We start from the raw sequence: 19,484 nt of genomic DNA, 5'->3' as shown, positions 1-19,484 counted from the left end.
GGTTCAACTGGATACATCTTATGACAGAATATCTAATATGACTGGGTTTTACAAAGCACATTCTTCTTTTAAGTATTCATTTGCATCAATTTAAGTATTGAAAATTGGAACAAGACAACCAGGAAAAAGGATTTGATAATCAGTGGCTAATCATACCCCTAGAACCCCATTAAAAAAATCACTAACCAATCAAAAACGTACTAAGTTTAATCCACCTTTGTTTAATTAAAGACTTGGTCTTAATCTTCCACAAAACACTCTTTACAATTCTTTTTACTTGCTGAAAGCAATAGTAATAAAAAGGTCTCATCATTAACGAATTTCCCACATTGGAAACCCATCATTAGAAAACGGAGGTCCCACCAAGCTTCCCCAAAATGCGAGAAAAGTTAGGATACAGTTTGGAGTAGGTTAATTACGCTCCCCTCATCATACGTCAGCCTAAAACGAGGAGTAGCTTTACGAAAGAAGACTTGTCAAGTGGATATTTTATTAAAGGTAAATGTATTAGAGCCACTTATTTTATTATAATTATTATTAATGTATTAATTTTAAAATTTTAATAATATTTATATTTATAAACATTCATTTGAGGAATCCCATACAAACCATGGCCCCGCCACCGTGTCACCATCAAGCGGCACCCACGACAAGTCAAACGCCCGCCGCTGTAAAACCCAATTCACACGTGAGCTACAGCCGATCCGCAAGCGACGTTTTCATCGCCTTCTAAATAAACTAAACCAATCTTCGTCTTAACTCTTAATTAATTTTACGCTTAAAATTAATTAGCCAATTATTACCATTAACTGTCAAAAATCAAAGGGCGAGTTGGGTAAAGTCGTCTTTTCAGTAACGGTCGCGATGCTTAGATTTTATTTTATTTCTATTTTTATATTTTGCATTTCGGTTTGCTTACTGATTTTTGGTTCTTGTTTTTAGCTTTGAGATTCGAACCGAAATCGTCACCATCGAAAAGATTGGTTTTCCAAAGCGAACGCCAGAGAAAGAGAGTGAGAGAGAGCGTTTTAGATTGTCAGCTTTTAAAAACAGCAACGCATCTTCTACTTCTTCGTTACAGTCCGTTTCTTTTCTCTTTGCTTTGCTGCAACTTTTGCTTTCGTCGTTGATTCTCTCCTTTTTCTTGAAAGGTACTCTCTGCCTTCTCTTTCCTCAGTTTTGTACGTACATACGAACAAATATGCGACATATACGTATAACCGTAATGATGCTTCAATGTTTTAGTTTCATATGAGTTGATTCATGTACGATAGAAAAACTGGTGGATTTTGTTGATTTCTTGAAACTTTTTTGTTTTTGTGATGTAAGTTAAAATAGTTTTGGTCTTTCATTTTCTTTAATTATATTTTTGTTTGCTAGGCGATGGATTTTTGTGTAGCATTGGTAAATAAATTTAGAAAGATTTGAAGTCGTTGTAAATGAGTAGAGAAGAAAATGAGCTAAAAGATGAGTTAGTGTTTTAAAAATTTTGTGCTTGGAGTTGGTTTTTATTTGTTTTCTTATGTAGTTATTGAATCGGGAATTTTTAAGCTTTTTTTTTATGAAAATTTAATTAATTTAATTTTTTTCGACTCTTATTTGTGTATGTAGATGATTTTAGAGAGTGATTTCCATATAAAATTTACTGTACCCTGTTACCTGCTTCAATTAAGCACTCGCTTTCACTTCTTTTGATTTTACAATGTGAATTCATCATGAAGTAGGGATTTTTTTTCACTGTTTCACCTGTTGTAGAATGTCTTTTTATGCTCTTGGAATAATTTGCTTTGCTACTAACGAATAGTCTGATTGTTTCTTTTATTCTTAGATCAGAGGAAGGAGAATTTCGAAAGTATTGTCATCAGAATCTTATGGTAAGAATCTCTTTGTTTGTGTAATCTGTCCTCGAATGAGAACCTTGGAGTTGACGTAATTTATCTTGTAAGAAACTGTAACCTTTTGGGGCATTATGCATGTCTGGTCCTGTGGCCACTGTTGAAAACGTGGAAGGAGCACTTTCTCGTGCAGAAAGAACAAAATCTCTTGATGCAATTACTGATATAGAAAACGGTTCTATACTAACTAATGGTGATGCTGTCCATAGTTCTGAGACTGCTGGATTTAGAGTTGGGGAACTCTTGCTTCCCAGTGGGGACTCTTATTCTGGGTCATTGCTTGGCAACGTACCAGAAGGTCGAGGAAAGTATGTTTGGCAAGGTGGTTGTGTGTATGAGGGGGAGTGGAGCTGTGGGATGAGGCATGGGACTGGCAAAATACAATGGCCTTGTGGAACTGCTTATGATGGTGAATTCTCAGGTGGTTATATGCATGGTACAGGGACATATATTGGCTCTAACAAATTGACTTATAAGGGGAGATGGAAGTTGAATCTCAAACATGGTTTAGGATATCAAGTTTATCCTAATGGAGATGTGTTTGAAGGCTCTTGGATCCAGGGAATAACAGAAGGTCCTGGAAAATATACTTGGGCCAATGGAAATGTTTATCTAGGGAATATGAAAGGTGGGAAAATGTCAGGCAAAGGGACTCTCACTTGGACAAATGGAGACACCTTTGAAGGAAGCTGGTTAAATGGAATGATGCATGGATTTGGAGTTTATACTTGGAGTGATGGTGGTTGCTATTTAGGAACTTGGACACGGGGTTTAAAAGATGGAAAAGGATCATTTTATCCAAAGGGCAGCCGGCTTCCTGCCTTACAGGGAGTTTACCTCAATGCTCTCAGAAAAAGAGGATTGTTACCAGATTTGAGAAAGCAGATCCATGCACATATCCACCATGCTTCTTCTATAGACATGGGAAGCATCAAGGTTGGTGGCAACCGGGTATCTCATCGTAATTCCAATAAGCTCTCAGAAGGAAACTTATTAAATCTTGAGCAGTCTCGCAACAGAAATGTTTCCCTTGAAAGACGTTGGAGTCTAGAGGTATCTATAGAAAAAGTGATTGGGCACAATTCATCATTAGAGTTATCTGATTCTTTTATAGAAGGGGGAGAAAAGGGGAGCGAAACAAATGCACCAATCTTAGAACGTGAATACATGCAAGGAGTCTTAATTAGTGAGCTTGTATTAAATAATAGTTTTTCACCATCTTCCAGAAGAGCAAAACGGAGACAAAAAAAGTTAGCAAAAGATATTAAGAGGCCTGGTGAAACAATCATTAAAGGCCACAGAAGTTATGATTTAATGCTCAGCTTGCAGCTTGGAATCAGGTCGGTCCTTTGTTTTAACTTTTATGCTTAGTTACCCTTTTCCTTGTATCAGACAATTATGGCTCTTGATTTTGTCATTTGTTTACTGTGCTAAAATTTATTACTGGTTTTGCAATCATCATGGGATAATGAATTCTATTCTCTCTGGTGCCCGTTGTATAGTTTGTCCGGACTGGAGTTTGAACAGCTGTTGTAATTTAATGTCCTTATAGATGTTAATAAAAAACTAGTAGAGATGTGTGAAGTGGTTCAATGAATGAGTATAAACTAAGAATCTAAATGGCCTTCTCTCTTCAGGATAATAGATTAACTATTTATGTGTGCTTGTGAATCAGTTGCAGCTACTACATAAAAACTTTTCTTAATAGTAATTTAAAATTTCTGTATCCTTTACAAAGAATGCACAGAAAGATACATTACGTTTCTCATGGTGGAGAATCAATGTCAGGTCTTCACTTAATTTGCAATCACATGGTTTTGGAAAATCTATTGCTGAATATGAGTTAGATGTGGCCAGATACACTGTGGGGAAAATTACACCTGTACAGAGAAGAGAAGTTAGAGCATCAGACTTTGGCCCCCGAGCAAGCTTTTGGATGAATTTTCCTAAAGAAGGGTCACAATTGACACCACCCCATCAATCAGAAGACTTTAAGTGGAAAGATTACTGCCCAATGGTTTTCAGGTTAGAGATACCTCCATTTTGTTAAAATATGGAGAATTTGTGTGTGCACTCATTATATTTTTTCTTATGTAGTCACTGGGAATTTATCAGACCTTCAGTTTGAAAGTTTGGTCTATCTGCAACTTAGATTACATGACCTTTTAGAAATCAAACCTTTCTAGTGGCATGTTTCTTTTAAAAAGAAAGTGTTTAAAATTTTAATTGTTTTTATTCTTAAAAAGAATATATTTTGATAGACCATAAAATTGATGATAATTTTGGGGTGAATGACATTTTGGTCAGATGTATGTCCTGCCAATTGAGAAACATATTATGTGGAGAGGCAAACTCTTGTAGAGATTTACTAGTATTAAGTTTTTCCTGCACTTTGATGTTTATAAATAGTAATAGTCTTATCTGCAAGATATGTAGAGCTTTTGAAATCCTATATGCTAGTGTCAGTCCGTTCCTTAAAAGCTGAACATACTATGTTACAGGAGTACCTCTTACATCTATCTATGATTTTTTCAGTTTTATTCTTTTGGTACCCTATACAAGCTGCATCTTTGGGTATTATGTGATGCACTGGTATTCTTTAGAAAGTTCTCTATTAGATGAATACATTTTCAGAAAGTAAAATTGCCTGCATCTTTGTTCTTTCATTTTGTGTTTTTAACTTATCTTGTGTGGATATTGTACTACTTTTGTTTCCCATGTGACATATACAAAACTCACTGCAGAAATTTAAGGGAGATGTTCAAAATTGATGCTGCTGACTACATGATGTCCATTTGTGGAAATGATGCTCTCAGAGAACTTTCTTCTCCTGGGAAAAGTGGTAGTATCTTTTTTCTGTCTCAAGATGACCGTTACATGATTAAGACACTCCGGAAATCTGAAGTAAAGGTTTGCAATCTCCATTTTTACCTTGTTTATTTATATTTTCTGGGAACTAGCTCGAGTAAGTACTATAATGCTCACTGGTTGCTCCAATTCGTAATTGTGCATGTCAATTCTGCAATAGACATTCATCACAGTATGCAACTCTTTACTTTTCGAGCTCCTTTATTAAAAACCAATACCTTACTGCAATGTATTTGCAATGTCAAGCTGTCTCTGTTTCTTGTTCCTCTTCTGTCCCTCGTTTTTCCCAGGTCATTGCAGGTTTTATTAACTGAGTTCTTGCTTATAGGTTCTTCTAAGAATGCTTCCAAACTATCATCATCATGTGAGGTCCTATGAGAACACACTCATAACAAAATTCTTTGGTCTTCACAGAATCAAACCATCAAGTGGTCAAAAGGTAATAAGCAGAGTACAGTTCTTTCCTATGCAAGAGGGCTTTTTACCTCAGTCCATACACTTTAATAAGGTGGTTTCACTGAATCCACTTGAATAAAATTATTGTTAAGTACTTTGACTAAGGACTATGTTTTCCATTGCTTATTTCATGGTATATAATGAAAGGTTCCTTCAAGATTGTGGAATGCCTTTTGATCATGAGAAGCTAACAACCATAAACTGTATCCTTCTTGCAGTTTCGCTTTGTAGTGATGGGAAATATGTTCTGCACTGAGTTAAGGATTCATAGAAGATTTGACTTGAAAGGATCATCCCTAGGGCGTTCCGCAGACAATGTTGAAATTGATGAGAACACAACACTTAAAGATTTGGATCTCAACTACTGCTTTTATTTGGAACCTTCTTGGCAAGAAGCTTTATTAAGGTAACGGATGGATTTGTAGCTTGATGTCAATACTATCCTACTTTTTGAAGTTGACATATTCTTGGTGTATCACTTGGTGATGTGAATTGTTCATTTCATAGGAGTAATATTACTATTAATCCTTTTTTAGTAAAATATTTTCGCAATAATTTCTGTATTAGTCCAAGATTTGGTTTACCTTCCAGTTCTGAGAACATAAATGGACAGTTTTCAAGATCCAAAATTTGTTTCTTTTCTATCCTACTGAAAGAGCATTGCTATATAATCTGTTTACCTTCAAAGCATGATTTTATCACACTTGTATATATTTTTATGCAGGCAAATAGAGATTGACAGTAAATTTTTGGAAGCACAACGCATTATGGATTATAGCCTTTTGCTTGGTGTGCATTACCGAGCACCTCAGCATTTGAGGTCTCTCATGTCCTACAACAGAGCAGATGGATTGGGAAGTGTTGCAGAGGAAGGTGGGCATTATGAAAATTTGATCTTCTGTTGGTAGTATTTTCTAGCTTCTTCAATCTGTTTGACGTAATATACTGTCTTTTCTGTTTATTTTTTTGAACAGGATTTTAAGATTTATAATTCTTTTAAGCGTTATTGGGATCAGGTGACTGTGTGGCAGGGTCTGGGAAGAGAGAATAATTACATTCTGACCGATTGAATTACAATTTTTGAAGATGTGGTTTATTACACTACAAATTTAAAAAAAAAAAACGATGAGACGGCATTTTTTCCCAAAATCATTTACATACATGACAATGGGTATACTATCAGTTTACCTCTGATAGAACCCAGAATAAAGAGGTTAGATAAGTACCCTACTAAGGACATATTTGAAACAACAAACTACATCAAATAAGACATGAGGTTGATACCAAATTAACTCCTTACTATTTTGACTTTAATAGCTGTTGGGTACTTTAAGATGGCATGTAGTATCATTGGCCGGTGATAGAACCAGATATATGTTATGCATGGTAGGTAGTTCACACCCGTGGAATCTGGTCTATGCAATCAAAATTATCTGATCCAACTTCTTGCATGCCTACTACTTTTGCATCATCCTATAGGACAGCAGACTGATTCCAAAATCCCTTGGTGTTCATATTTCAGAAGAGGATGAAATCTCCAACTACCCACAAGGCCTTGTATTGGTCCCCCGTGGGACAGATGACAATAGTATTGTTGCGGGTTCTCATATACGGGGAAGACGTTTGCGAGCATCAGCTGCAGGTGACGAGGAAGTAGATCTCCTTCTCCCTGGTACAGCAAGGTATGATATCTTATCACCTCATGATGGTGTTGTTCCATTCTTGCAACGTCGGAAGGCCAAGAATAAGTTTCGTTATTGTTGCCTTCGTGGATTTGGGTATTTTATTTGTATAATCCCTGCTGGGAGGGATCATAGAAACAGAACCAAGGAGGGATAGTACAGATATGTAGTTAGATACCTCTAGAAATGTTGGAAAAGCTGAAAAATAAATCTGTTGCCTATTGCTATAGCTATGGCAAGGTTCTTTTGTGCTCTGCTTTTTGTAAGAGCAATCTTTTCTGAAGTCTAAACTAAGAGACGAGGGATTGAAAGTGATGTAAATATTTATGCATAAATTGACTAGATATTGAGTTCTCTTGCAGTGTATGAACTTTGATTTTTAATCATTTTTTTTTTTTTGGAGGTGGGGGGGATAATTTTTAATTCTTTATCACTTGTTGAACAGACTCCAAATCCAGCTAGGTGTGAACATGCCAGCAAGGGCTGAGCAGATTCCAGGAAAAGAAGAAAACACATTCCACGAAGCATATGACGTTGTTCTGTATCTTGGTATCATCGACATTTTGCAAGAATATAACATGACCAAGAAGATTGAACATGCCTACAAATCTCTTCAGTTTGATTCTGTATCCATCTCTGCTGTGGACCCCACATTTTATTCGCAACGATTCTTGAACTTTATTCAGAAGGTATTTCCCCCAAATTCCACTAAGAATTGACTTGAGCTTTGGGTCCCTATTGTGCCCCTCTTGTGAGCTGTCGAAAGATGGCAAATGTTCCCAATGCTGTGAGTGGGAATGCTGAAATACTTGTTGGAGATGGTCATGTCCAGTGATGTAAAGTACTTGTAAAGATGTGCTCTTAGGGGCCGATTTTAATCTTCGTGTATTATAGTGAGTTATAGTTCCCTGCAATTGTTTTCTTCTGTTTTATGACACTATTGGAGCATATGCTTCCGGTTCCTGTTCTCTTCTTTGGACCTTAAATAAGTTTCTTTTTCGTCTTTTTGGTATACATGCGTTTTATGTTAATTACAATAGACAAGTTGAGTTTTCAAAGAAGTTTTTAGGGACATTTATCGACTTTCTAACTTGCTCCTGGCTATAGGGCATGTGTGAGCTAGAGTCAAAAGGAGCAACTAACTATTTTGAGCATGAATAATACCACTTGTTAGACTTTCAACTTCATCTCTCATCCCCGGTTTCTATTTCAAAATTTGCGTATAAACACGGTTGGGTAGCAGGCTAATCGATTCTGGATTTTGGATCTCAGTCTAAAAACTAGGTATGAAAAAGAAAGCTACGTAATTCCCATGTTTAAAACCAAACCATTAACTTCAATTCATTCATTTTCTAAGCTCAGTTCAAAAATTAACTTCAATTGGTACTGCCGCCTAGACGTGAATATAACCTTCATTGAACTCACAACTTGCAGACATTGATATTTTTTCCAAATCAATGATCTATACACCGCTTTCAACCATTGAAGACCGTTGAAAAAGAGCTGTAAAACGCCTTGCAAGTGTTAAGATCTTTAGCAATAGGCTGCTTCAAGCAAATCGCACTGACATGTATAGCCAATGTAGCGCGAACTGGAACAAAGATACATCTTGAGGACACTCTTGAGTGTTTTTTTTTGCCCAGGTAATAACCACCCAATTACCAGTTTTAACTTATCTGACCCATAAATGATTCAAAAATGCGCTAATTTGCATACATCTTTCATAGAGATAAGACTATCAAGACACTGCATGCCCGGTGACCTACAGTCCCATGTTAGGAGGTGGCGGGGGTGGGTGGCCCTGCATCTGTTGACCAGGAAAACCTTGTGGAGGAGGGATCGTTGGAGGCCTAGGAGTGAAATTTGCCATTGTCCCACTACCCCCAGGAGGTGGGGGGTGGGCTATAGGAGTTCACCAGGAGGCATAGGCCTAGGACCATTTCCCATGGGTGTGCGGAGGTGGTAATGAACCAGGCACTGGAGGTGGAGGGGCTCTAGGAGGATTAGGCAGTCCTTGTGGTGGAGGGGGTGGTGCGGTGGAGCATGAGGTGGTGGGGGCAAAGGCCTTGGAGGAGCACCTGGCGCTGCAGTACCATTGGCTGGAGGGGGAGGTGGAGGTTTGTTTGCCTCTAGTGGCTTAGTTTTGAAATATACTTGCAGCTGCATGTTGATAAATGCCCAAAAAAAAGTAAGATACTATCTAAAAAATTTTTGAAAAATTATCAGAGCTTTTATGTAAAATTAGCAACTAAACCTGCCACAGAGTTTACCAGGTGCAGGTGGAAGAGGGAGAAGAAAAAAGAGATAAACATATGAAGCAGTAAAGCTCATGTCAACTAAACTAACCGTGAACATTTTTGAGTCTGGATCCCAATGTGAGAAGAACTTGGGAGTGGATTTGTCGATCTCTGTGCTAGGGACCTGAAAAGGTAAATTAAATATATACGCACAAATGCTAAGCATAATCTAAATGAATCTATAGGGAAGTACTGTGATCGGCGTACCTTGAAAGCTATGATCTCATATGGTTCTGCTGCAAACAAGAGATACTGATATCTCCTATCAAAAGGTTGCACTCTCTGCATCCACAAACAGTAAAAATGAAACAAGGTTTAGATTTTGCTTTAGATTAAGTGTTGGGACAATGTGAAGTTTGGGTTTTATCGCTTGCAAAGGACCAAATAAAAATAAATAAATAAAAAGTGGAGTAGCATGAAAACATGAACAAGTGCAACTGTAAATAAAGGAGGGAGGAACTATGGGAAGCAATCATGAATTATTCTAACCACGAAAAGACTATGAGGTTAAAAAAAAAAAAAATAGGGTCAAACCTGCTCATATGACGACATAACACGGTGCCTTGGCTTTGTGTTGTCTTCTATTTCAGGATATTCAATCTGCATGAAACACCAAACGATCATTTTCCACAAATAAATGGAAGGATTGAAGAAAAAAAGAAGAAGCTATTTTTTGAAGCAATACAATTGCTGCTGGAAATAATATGCACCTGGAAGAGAAGAGACCTCTGCTTTGTCTCTGGATCATATTGCTTTGTCACACGATACCCCGGCCTGCCAATTTTGACTGCATGAACAACAACAAATGAGCTAACTTTTATAAGTCAAGAAACAAATAAGGAGACTCTGCGAAAAGATATACAAAAAGCTTGAGATTGCTTCAGATGCAAATTTGAATGCTCAAAACAAGGATTGTTAAAAAGTAATATAAGATTTAGAAAGGATTTTCTTCAGTATTTTGGAATGGTTCTAGTAACTTAGAAGTTAAAGCTTTTGCTAGTGCGCGAAAAGAATGTATAAACCTTGTGAATGTATCAGATGCTTTAGCAATAAATTGCTAATTTTGTGTAAGTTGATACATTAAGGCATTTATCTTAAGCCATTTGGATACGTTGTAACCAATATATGTTAAGATGTTCCTTACTTGAAAGTGAGATTTCTTTCTGAAAACCCATTTTGCATGCCGTTAAGAAACTCATTTATACGTTTTCTACATAATCTCAATTCATTTTAGTCCACAAAATCAAACCTTAAAACTACTAATACACATAGCACTAGATTTTTAACGCGTAACTTTAAGTACAAGACACTAACTTCATGCTAACAAGGAACAAAAACCAACAATAACCAAAATTGACAAAGAACAGGGGGATGATAAGAGAGACATGCCTGTCTTCCTAACGGAAACTTTACGCTTGTGAGGCTGAGGCTGAGCGGGAGCCTCCTTAGCCTCACGCGCCGCTCTCTTAGCTAAATTGGTCTGGTGCCGCTTCCCTTGAGTATGTGCCAAGTAGTTCCCTTCATTGTTGTGTAGCGTCAAGCAAAGCTTACACTCATAACTGCCCAATTGAATAGAACATTTACTCTTTAAGGCAAAAAAAATCGAACTTTAAGTATAAAAGAGGGAGAAATTGGATGATAAATTTTACCTGCCCAGATGGTTGCGCATAAAATACGGATCTTTGGCGAGGTCGATGGTCTCGAGGGCGAGTCTACGAAGGCGCTCACGACGGTCCATGGCTTCCGTCTGGGCGGAGGCAGCGCCTCCGGAGCCGGGTTTGGAGCCCCAGTCTCTGTCCATGTTGCTCTCGATTCTTCCTTTGGCTTTCCCTCGCTTGTTAGGGTTTCAATTTGGGGGTTTCCTTTTTGCTTACACTGGAACTACTGCTGATCTAACTGACGATTTGGCGTTGCCAGGTCACGTCGAGGAAGTGGCGGTGGCAAATCCCTTCAAGGGAGCCGAGGGGTGGTTGGCCTTTAAATGTGAAAATACAAACCAGGCCCATTGGGAGATTGGCCCAATTTGTAAAATGCAATCATTGGGTTTCTGGGCCCAAGAAATCTGAACTTTCATGGCTGTTGAGGCCAATCGAGTCAATGAGCCCTATGTCACAAGTATTAGGACTGTTGAACCTTTTGTGGGTTTTCGGATAAATCCCAAAGTCAAAGGCTAGAAATGGTCCAATTCCTAAACTCGTTTGCCCCCCGCCCCACAAGGCTGGCAAAAGCATGGCCTAACACTTAACAACTTGGACCATAATGCTTTAAAGTTCGATAGGAAATGGCCCCATGCACATATACAATAAGCCAGTTGTAGGTATTGGTATTATAATTGCCAGAATAGTTGTAATGATGCCTGTTGCTTTAATATGATCCAAGTGTATTAAACCTCGTTTTTAAAATCAGCACGCTTGTTTCTCACTTTACATTACCCAAAATATGAGGTTGTAGATAGCGAAAGCGCAATTATCACATCCAGTAAAGCATCCCTCGTTGCTGTGCCCTGCCCAAACATGCAGGCCACTCTCTGTCTCAAATCTTATTGTGCTGACTCATTCCCCATGTCTATCGAAAATTGATCATAAAACAATTCTTAATTCTTAATGCTTCACTGAAACTTTGGACAAACTTTATACCTTTCACTAATCTCCCAACATGGCTTCTTCTGTCATCTTTTCCTGTTGAGTAATATGAATTTTAAACAGTAATACGTGCGTCAAGCACATGATTATAATTTTTATTTAATAAATTAATAACGACAACAGCTTACTTAATTTCATGTAATATGTATTGGGATTTATATTTAGCAACTCTTAAAATTCGTTTGAATCTCTACACCTACGAATATTATCGACTTTAAAAGAAAATTAACCCTAACTTAAAATGTTAGTTTTATTTCATACTCGGAGCTATAAAAATATGAGTAACATGCTTGTGAGGCATGCCACGAACAGTGACAACTAACTAAAGATTAATGCACTGATATTCCTAACTTTTGATTTTGTGTAACAATGTTTGATTAATTTGGTGATGATGATCACTGTTGCTCTCACTGGTATATACATGCACGAGGTGCTTTCTTGGATTCTAAAGGAAGGGACTCTCAACAAACTTCAACACGAACAGGTCAAGGGTTTTTATCACTTTCTTGTTTATTTTGCCATGAATATCTTCTTGTTCTTCATTAAACCAGATTTTATACCCTTTCTGAATATATATTGCTTGGAGCAACCGCGTAACCTTATTCCTTTCCCTTAGAAGCTAATAAGCAAAAGTGGGTAGCTACAGGCATTTATGGAGAATCTCCAAAACCTGACATTAGCAAGATTTCGGTGTGAATATATCACCTCTAAATTAATAACATACACTATATATTATATTATAATTTGAATATAACCAAACTAACATTTTATATTTGTTTTTAGCTACGCATATGCAAGCTGTTTATGATGATTATCACGTCCCATCGCTTTAGGAAATATGCCTAGACCCAAAATTTAAGCTATGCTAAACAAATAATCATCAAATTTTAAATTTGAAATTAATACAGCTCACTAATTTAGGGCTAATGTGGTAATAATTATGTTTGTTTAAATTTATAAAAATAAAATAAAATAAAATAAAATTAAAATTTCTTTCCTCTATTGTTCATAAAATTGAAATATTAATTGATAAAAAATGGGTTTTAATTAAAGAAGGGATATTTGAAAAATAAATTTCCAAGACGATATGATTAGATACAAAGCTTAATAAAATCCTTGTTGTTTACTTCTTAATTAAGACCTTGATCCAAACAGTTCCTCAATGTCTCCCGTGAAAGCACCTCTCCACCAGACGGTTGGAAAGTGTTGTCCACGCTCCAGTCTTCCCGCGTGCCACGTCGGTCCTATTCCAACTGTAGGACCCTCCCAAAAGCACACAACCCGATCTCCCTCCAAAAACGACATCGTGCCCATGAAAAAGAGACAGAAAACAAAAAAGAAAAAGAAAAGAATAACGTTGGTGTCAGGTGTTCCCCAGTTAGCCGTTTTCCTTTAGCTTCTGTCTCAAAGAAGGCATTGATTCCCTCTTTCTCTTTCTTTTTTTCTTTCATTATATATTACTACATTTCTTTTTCACTGTACTTTTGAGAGAAAGAAGCCATTCATTTTCTCGCCCTAGGTTTCATTTTTTTTTTGGGGGGGTGATCATCATTGGATACAACAGAGACTTTGAAAAGAAGAGCAAAAGGAGAGATTTTAAAAGTTGGGTTTTGGTTTTTGGATAGAAAGAATTGAGATGGGATCATCGTCAGGGCAAAGTAGTGGAAGCTATGATCTTTCATTCAAGATCTTGTTGATCGGAGACTCGGGTGTCGGCAAGAGTAGTCTTCTTGTTAGCTTCATTTCAGCTTCTGTAGAAGATCTAGCACCAACCATTGGTAACACTTGTCTTCTTTATTTTCTTTACTTTCTCACTGGATCTTTGATTGGTTTTATAGTTAAATGTGATTTGGGTTTTGGTTGAATCTATGTTGTAGGTGTGGATTTTAAGATCAAGTTGCTAACAGTTGGTGGGAAGAGGTTAAAGCTTACTATTTGGGATACTGGTATGAAACTCCTGGGAATGTCGTTTTATTCTTTCATTTTAGTCTTTGAGTTTCAAATTTGGATCTTTTGTCAGCATCTTTCAGTTTAATTGAAGTCAATTGATTTTTCTATTTTACATAGAAGAGAACTCATTTTTACTGACTTAATGTTCGCTGATACATTACTGTGACATTGGCATCAGTCATCCGAGCTCTATTCGTATTGTTCTAATGCTGGCTGCTTGGATATTGACCTTTTTTTTTACCCTATCCCTTAAACTGTTACCATGCAAATTATTGTCTGATTTTTCTCATAAAAACTGTTCTACACACTTGGAAAAAATGTTTGTGGTTAATATGTTTTGATCTGCTTTTTCTTTTATGGCACCATGTCTGCACTCTGCATCTGCAGCATCAACTTTGAAATCCAATTTCAGGAAAGTTAGATACACCATGTGTGGATGAAAAGACCTGTAGACTTGATGATATATTAATCAGTTGAAATGAGTTTCTGGGTTTTCAGTTTGTTGTCAGTGGTATGTTGCTACCTTTCAAATGTGAGAAGAAAATACTTTCTTGACCTGGATAGCTTGATGTTGCTTCTTTAATCTTTTATTAGCTATTAACCTTTTTGTTTTTAAAAATGCATTAAAATGATTGTCTTGCAACATGGAGAAATCATGATTGATTTGTGGAACCATAATGCTTTTGTAGCTGGACAGGAAAGGTTCAGAACATTAACAAACTCTTACTATAGAGGTGCCCAGGGGATCATACTTGGTAAGTTCATCTTTCTAGTCCATGTATGACTTACTCAACTTTCTTGATTTTGTTTGATGGAACCTGTCACTGGTTTCAAGTTGCAAATCATTAGCAATCTGATATCATTTCACAGTGCTATCATAATCATTTATGTGTCCAATAACAAGATTAGGAACTGGTTCTTATGACACTATAGAAGACAGAGTCATGAATATTGTCATACATAATGTTAAAATGTTGATCAAGCTTATCCTCTTGAACTGGCTAAGCACAAGTTTGGTTATAGGTGCTGAAAGATTATGACAAATATAGATTAAATATGTAATAAATTGTTTAATAAAAATGAAAGCGATGATAGTTTATTTTAGAAAGATGGACAGCATACAAAAAGCAGTTTGGACACATTTGGTCTCTTTCTCTCTCACACACATTTCATCTCTGTGTTCCTTTATTCCATAATGTAATTGTATTCTCAATGCCTTAGTCAATCCTTTCTATGAAAATCTGCTTGCTGATTGGAAGGAGTTCGATTGTTCTACAATTCCATGCAGTTTTTATTTATGGCACAAACAATTGCCACTTTTGTCTTGGCTTAGCAATACATTATGGTGGTTGCTGGATCCTAAAAGCTATATTCTTGTCCCAAATAAATTACCAATCGTGGTTCTTGTCAATTCTGGCCAAGGTGTTGAATAAAATATTTCGCTTGCCCATGGTTTAAATTGCCAGATTTGTTTGACATATTTCTTGGCTTTGGTTATAGTTTATGATGTAACACGGAGAGAAACCTTCACAAATTTGTCTGATGTTTGGGCCAAAGAAGTGGAGCTCTACTCTACCAATCAGGACTGTGTCAAGATGCTTGTTGGAAATAAAGTTGATAGAGTAAGTCTATTGTTCTATTTCCAAGCCTCAAAATTAATTTTCGATGATTTATTGACCCCCTTTACAGCTCACCCCCAAAAAGAAAGAGTTAAAAATAGCTTAATAAGTTGTCAATGGGCAATTTTGTGATCTTACGAGGCAGAGTTCCTTTGCTTTCTTCATGTTGAAGAAACCTCATGGAAGAAAGTTGTTAAGAAAAAATCTATTAGTCATACAGCGGCTGTTGCAACTTAATTCCTTGCTCGACAAGGTTCTTGCCTTTATTCTCATCTTAATTCCTTGCTCAGCCAATGTTAGAATACTCTCGTCATGTTCTTCCCTGTATTGTGTGCTCTCAAGATTAAAGTAGATCCAAGATTTCATGAGAAAAAACCATAGGATTGCGGTGTAACCATCAAATTATTTTACTAAAGGTTATAAATGAGTGTTACATGTAGATTAAACTTTGAATTAAACTGACCTTAAGACAATTTAATGATTCATCTTTAGCCATGATGTATCTATACTAATGCAGACTTGAAAACTTCATGTCACTTTCACTGTTGAATTGGGTACCTTAACTCTTGCTTTTCGTTGCTTATGAAAGTGGACTCTAGGTCCTCTCAATTACATCTCTATCTATTCAGTTCTGCAAACTGACTCCTGAAAATCCCTGGAAAATGGTTAAAGAACTAGAAGAACAATGATAAATGATTTTGTCTTAGTAATCCTTCTCTACGATAGCTGCCTCTCAAACTCCAGAAACTTGGCAAAATTGATTTCTTTGGTATACCAGTCTTCTCGTATTTCCTGTCTCTTGATATTGCATTTTATGTTTCCTCATTTGAGGACTTATTTTTTGAGTCATTTGCTTAATTTATGGTCTTCTTCAAATATCCAATTTGTTTACATTTTCAGGATTCTGAGAGGGCTGTAAGTAGAGTTGAAGGGATTGCACTTGCAAAAGAGCTTGGATGTATGTTTCTTGAATGCAGTGCTAAAACAAGAGAAAACGTGGAACAATGCTTTGAGGAGCTTGCATTGAAGGTACTTTCCTGTGACAGCAATTTTGCACATATCTTTCCTGTAATACATACAACATATTAAATATTATTTGCTGGTGGGTCATGTTCAAAGTGACCTAGAATCATGCAGTATATACATCAATCATTATGAATGGTTGTTTCGAAACTTTTTAAAGAGACAAAAGGATTCTTCATGAATGATGATGACAGCAAAAAGTGACTAGATTATTTAGGATTAGATGAGCACATTACAAAAAATTTGGATGATGGATTGCTGTGCAAATTTATCCAATTCTTTCTACTATTATTATATTACCAAGGATAGAGGCTTAGATTTAAAAAACAAAAGTGTAATGGCATAATCTCTTCTCTCAGTTCTGATCAGCTATGGATTTTTTTTCAGATAATGGAGGTTCCCAGTCTTTTGGAAGAAGGGTCTGCTGTAGGAAAGAGAAACATCTTAAAGCAGAAACCAGAGTACCAGGCTCCTCCTGGCGGTAGCTGTTGCTCTTAAATTGCAGCCGTACGGAGGGTACGGAGGCCTCGACGTGAAAGGTTGACATATATCAATAGAAAGAGCCCACACAGCCATGTTGGTGGCTCTAAGCTTCCACCTTAACAGATTGTGAACAAAATCATGTATATGAGAATTTCTTTCAAGATTCTATACTGCTGTTCTTTCCTATGGAGTTGCCATAGTTAAATTGTATCATTGTGACTCAAATTAACTCGTGTAAATTTGTTTGCCTTTTGTTTTTGTCTTGATTAATCTTTAGTTTGTTACTCATGGTAGAAAACCAGATCGAATGTCTTTCATTGATTAATTGACTGTAGGTATTGTTTAAACTTTGGACTGGCTGGCAAAAGTATTACTCACAGCTCTTTTTCCCCTCTTCTGATTTGACTAACATTTTTGCTTTACTATTTTATTGAAATTAAATGAAGCAAAAATCAAATAACATTGTATTAGTCTTTTGAAATTGGAAATAATGGAGGAGTTCATCAGCAATAATGAATCTTGGATCTGGAAATTGGGAAACCTGCATGGTCCCTCCCAAATTGCATTGGATTAAAATCTCAATAAGATTAGAAAAACCCATCAAAGAGTAAATATTAGATATTCCTTTTTGAGTTAACCTTCAACATGGCGCAAGCAATAAATCTCAAGCTCCATCCATATTTCTCATGATCTAAACCAAAACCATTATAACAAGTTATTACCACACCATTTAGGTAGTCTGTCAACAAAAAATAAGATAACTCTCTCTTTTGTTTCCATCTTTTGCCTTTGGATTCAAAGTAACTCAATAAGAGGTAAAACACTACAACAGATTTTGGTTTTAAAAACGCTATAGCATTTACCAGTTTCTCGGAGTCATTAGCAGGGTCAGGTTTTTTTTTTTAATCAAAGGAAAAGAATTCAAACTCTACTCTTTTGGCGAGAAACATGTATTAACCAATGAGTCAAATACTCGAATATGGGTTAGGTTTACTTATATTGATAAGTTGATGCTTCCACCTAGTCTTAGTGCTGTGAGTAATCTCATCTAGTGTTCTCTACCTTCCCTTATGTAGCCTGACATTATGCTCTATCCAAATAGTGTAAATATAAGCACTCCAAACAGGCTTAGACCTGATTGAAATGAGTGTCTTCTCCTTTAATCTGTGTTTTGCCCAGGCACATTCTCTACGCCAATCATCAATGCTTTTGGACAAGATCACAAAGCTGGATGCCATTTCTTGACAATTATTGGCTGGTTGTTTATATGCCACGGACCTGATTCAAGATCCCAATTCTTAGTCTTTTTAATTTGAAAACTACAAGTGAAAGGATTTTAATTGGGAGAAGGAGGCATGGGAACGGTTCAAGGACTGCTTGCAGGGAACCCAGCTTGAGCCGGAGATTAAGGACAAACTAATTTGGAAGCTCACTCCGAATGGTAATTATTCTACCAACTCCTTTTGTAAATCCGTTTTAAGTAATTGCGACACAGACATTGAATTGTGGAAGAATGTGTGGACTGGATTAGCTCCTCCAAAGGTAGAAATCTTTGTATGGCAAGTACTTAAGGGTAGAGTGGCCGTTAAAAGGGAACTTGTCAAAAGAAACCTTATGCAACCGGAGGCGTCCTTGTACGTGTTGTGCAACAACGAAATTGAATCTGTTAATCATCTCTTTTTCACCTGTTTTGAATATTGTGGTGCTCATGGTACGATGATTAGAATATCTCTACCTGCATGCCAAATACTACTATCGTATTTTTTAAGGCATACAACTCTCTTCACGTAAGTATTTCTAAAAGGAAAGTGTGGAGAATGTCATTTTTTATCATCATTTAATTCATTTGGCTTTATAGAAATGAAATGATCTTTGATGGAAAACCTTGGGATCTTGCAAATGCGATGGAAATCATCAAATTGAGGTTGGTATGGTGGGTCAAAACCATCCCAGCTCCAGAGAAGGATCTTGGTCTGATTTTGTCAAGTTCTCTCTCCTTTTGTGTAAATTAGTTTTTCCTTTTAATATAAATACATCACATATTTAATCTTCCAAAAAAATAAAAAATTATATCCACATATCTATTTTTCCCCACAAAAGAAATTGATAAAAGTTTTGTACTCGAGTTTAACATGCGCTTCGGGTCAAGGCCAATGGTCCTAATCTTAGAACCAATGCTAGCAAATACACGAAGTTTAGTATTTTACGGAAACTAAAGAGAGATTCAAGTCATACACAAGTTTTCCGAAGGCACTCTCAATTGTGGTGATAGAACTTGTTGTAAAAGAATTATCAGAAAATCCAAGTAGCAAGCAACTCTTCTACACAGACCATTAAAAACATGAATACTCTAAAGCCAAAATTAAATGGAGAAGGTAAATTTAGTTTTGACTTTGGAAGAAAGTATTGGCAAGTTGACGAGAGAAACATAGTTGACTTAAACCCTATCGCCAATAAGAAGAAGCTTGATGGGATGATCAAAATCGGCGCTCTATCCAGCGTAGCCGTCATTTCCAAGGCGTTTTTTAATAGGAAAGAGAGAACAGAGCCAATAGTTATTAAGCTCTCT

General features: G+C 36.6%; 3 protein-coding genes across 5 annotated transcripts; 2 read left to right on the top strand and 1 right to left on the bottom strand.

The window, feature by feature from the left end:
* Positions 1-909: 909 nt before the first annotated feature.
* On the top strand, positions 910-7,913 carry PIP5K9 (phosphatidyl inositol monophosphate 5 kinase). Of its 3 annotated transcripts, none has more exons than XM_021433245.2 (9): positions 910-1,151; positions 1,834-3,235; positions 3,684-3,920; positions 4,640-4,805; positions 5,092-5,202; positions 5,438-5,625; positions 5,944-6,092; positions 6,742-6,901; positions 7,347-7,913. In XM_021433245.2, exons 2-9 carry the CDS (start codon positions 1,974-1,976, stop codon positions 7,618-7,620), a joined length of 2,547 nt encoding a protein of 848 aa, XP_021288920.1. In that variant the 5' UTR covers positions 910-1,151; positions 1,834-1,973; the 3' UTR covers positions 7,621-7,913. The 3 variants fall into 3 exon arrangements, with proteins under 3 accessions (XP_021288920.1, XP_021288921.1, XP_021288919.1); XM_021433246.2 differs by having other exon boundaries at positions 1,829-3,235; positions 3,753-3,920; XM_021433244.2 differs by having other exon boundaries at positions 1,829-3,235.
* Positions 7,914-8,201: 288 nt separating this feature from the next.
* Positions 8,202-11,138, bottom strand: LOC110420081 (hydroxyproline-rich glycoprotein family protein). The gene is given in 10 exon segments (XM_021433247.2): positions 8,202-8,815; positions 8,818-8,855; positions 8,857-8,935; positions 8,938-9,061; positions 9,248-9,322; positions 9,406-9,480; positions 9,733-9,798; positions 9,909-9,985; positions 10,588-10,757; positions 10,848-11,138. Coding segments are annotated over 10 exon segments (1,008 nt in total). The 5' UTR covers positions 11,000-11,138; the 3' UTR covers positions 8,202-8,663.
* A 2,087-nt stretch (positions 11,139-13,225) lies between these two features.
* RABC2B (RAB GTPase homolog C2B) lies at positions 13,226-17,306 on the top strand. The gene is made up of 6 exons (XM_021433483.2): positions 13,226-13,618; positions 13,718-13,786; positions 14,480-14,545; positions 15,291-15,412; positions 16,310-16,438; positions 16,820-17,306. The coding sequence occupies exons 1-6, from the start codon at positions 13,477-13,479 to the stop codon at positions 16,928-16,930; spliced, it is 639 nt and encodes a 212-aa protein (XP_021289158.1). The 5' UTR covers positions 13,226-13,476; the 3' UTR covers positions 16,931-17,306.
* Positions 17,307-19,484: the final 2,178 nt, after the last annotated feature.

Source organism: Theobroma umbraticum, unplaced genomic scaffold (assembly GCF_002168275.2).
Source record: "Theobroma umbraticum cultivar Fairchild unplaced genomic scaffold, ASM216827v3 scaffold_86.0, whole genome shotgun sequence".
In the NCBI taxonomy this organism is placed as follows: domain Eukaryota; kingdom Viridiplantae; phylum Streptophyta; class Magnoliopsida; order Malvales; family Malvaceae; genus Theobroma; species Theobroma umbraticum.
This window is presented reverse-complemented; position numbering and strand designations above follow the sequence as displayed.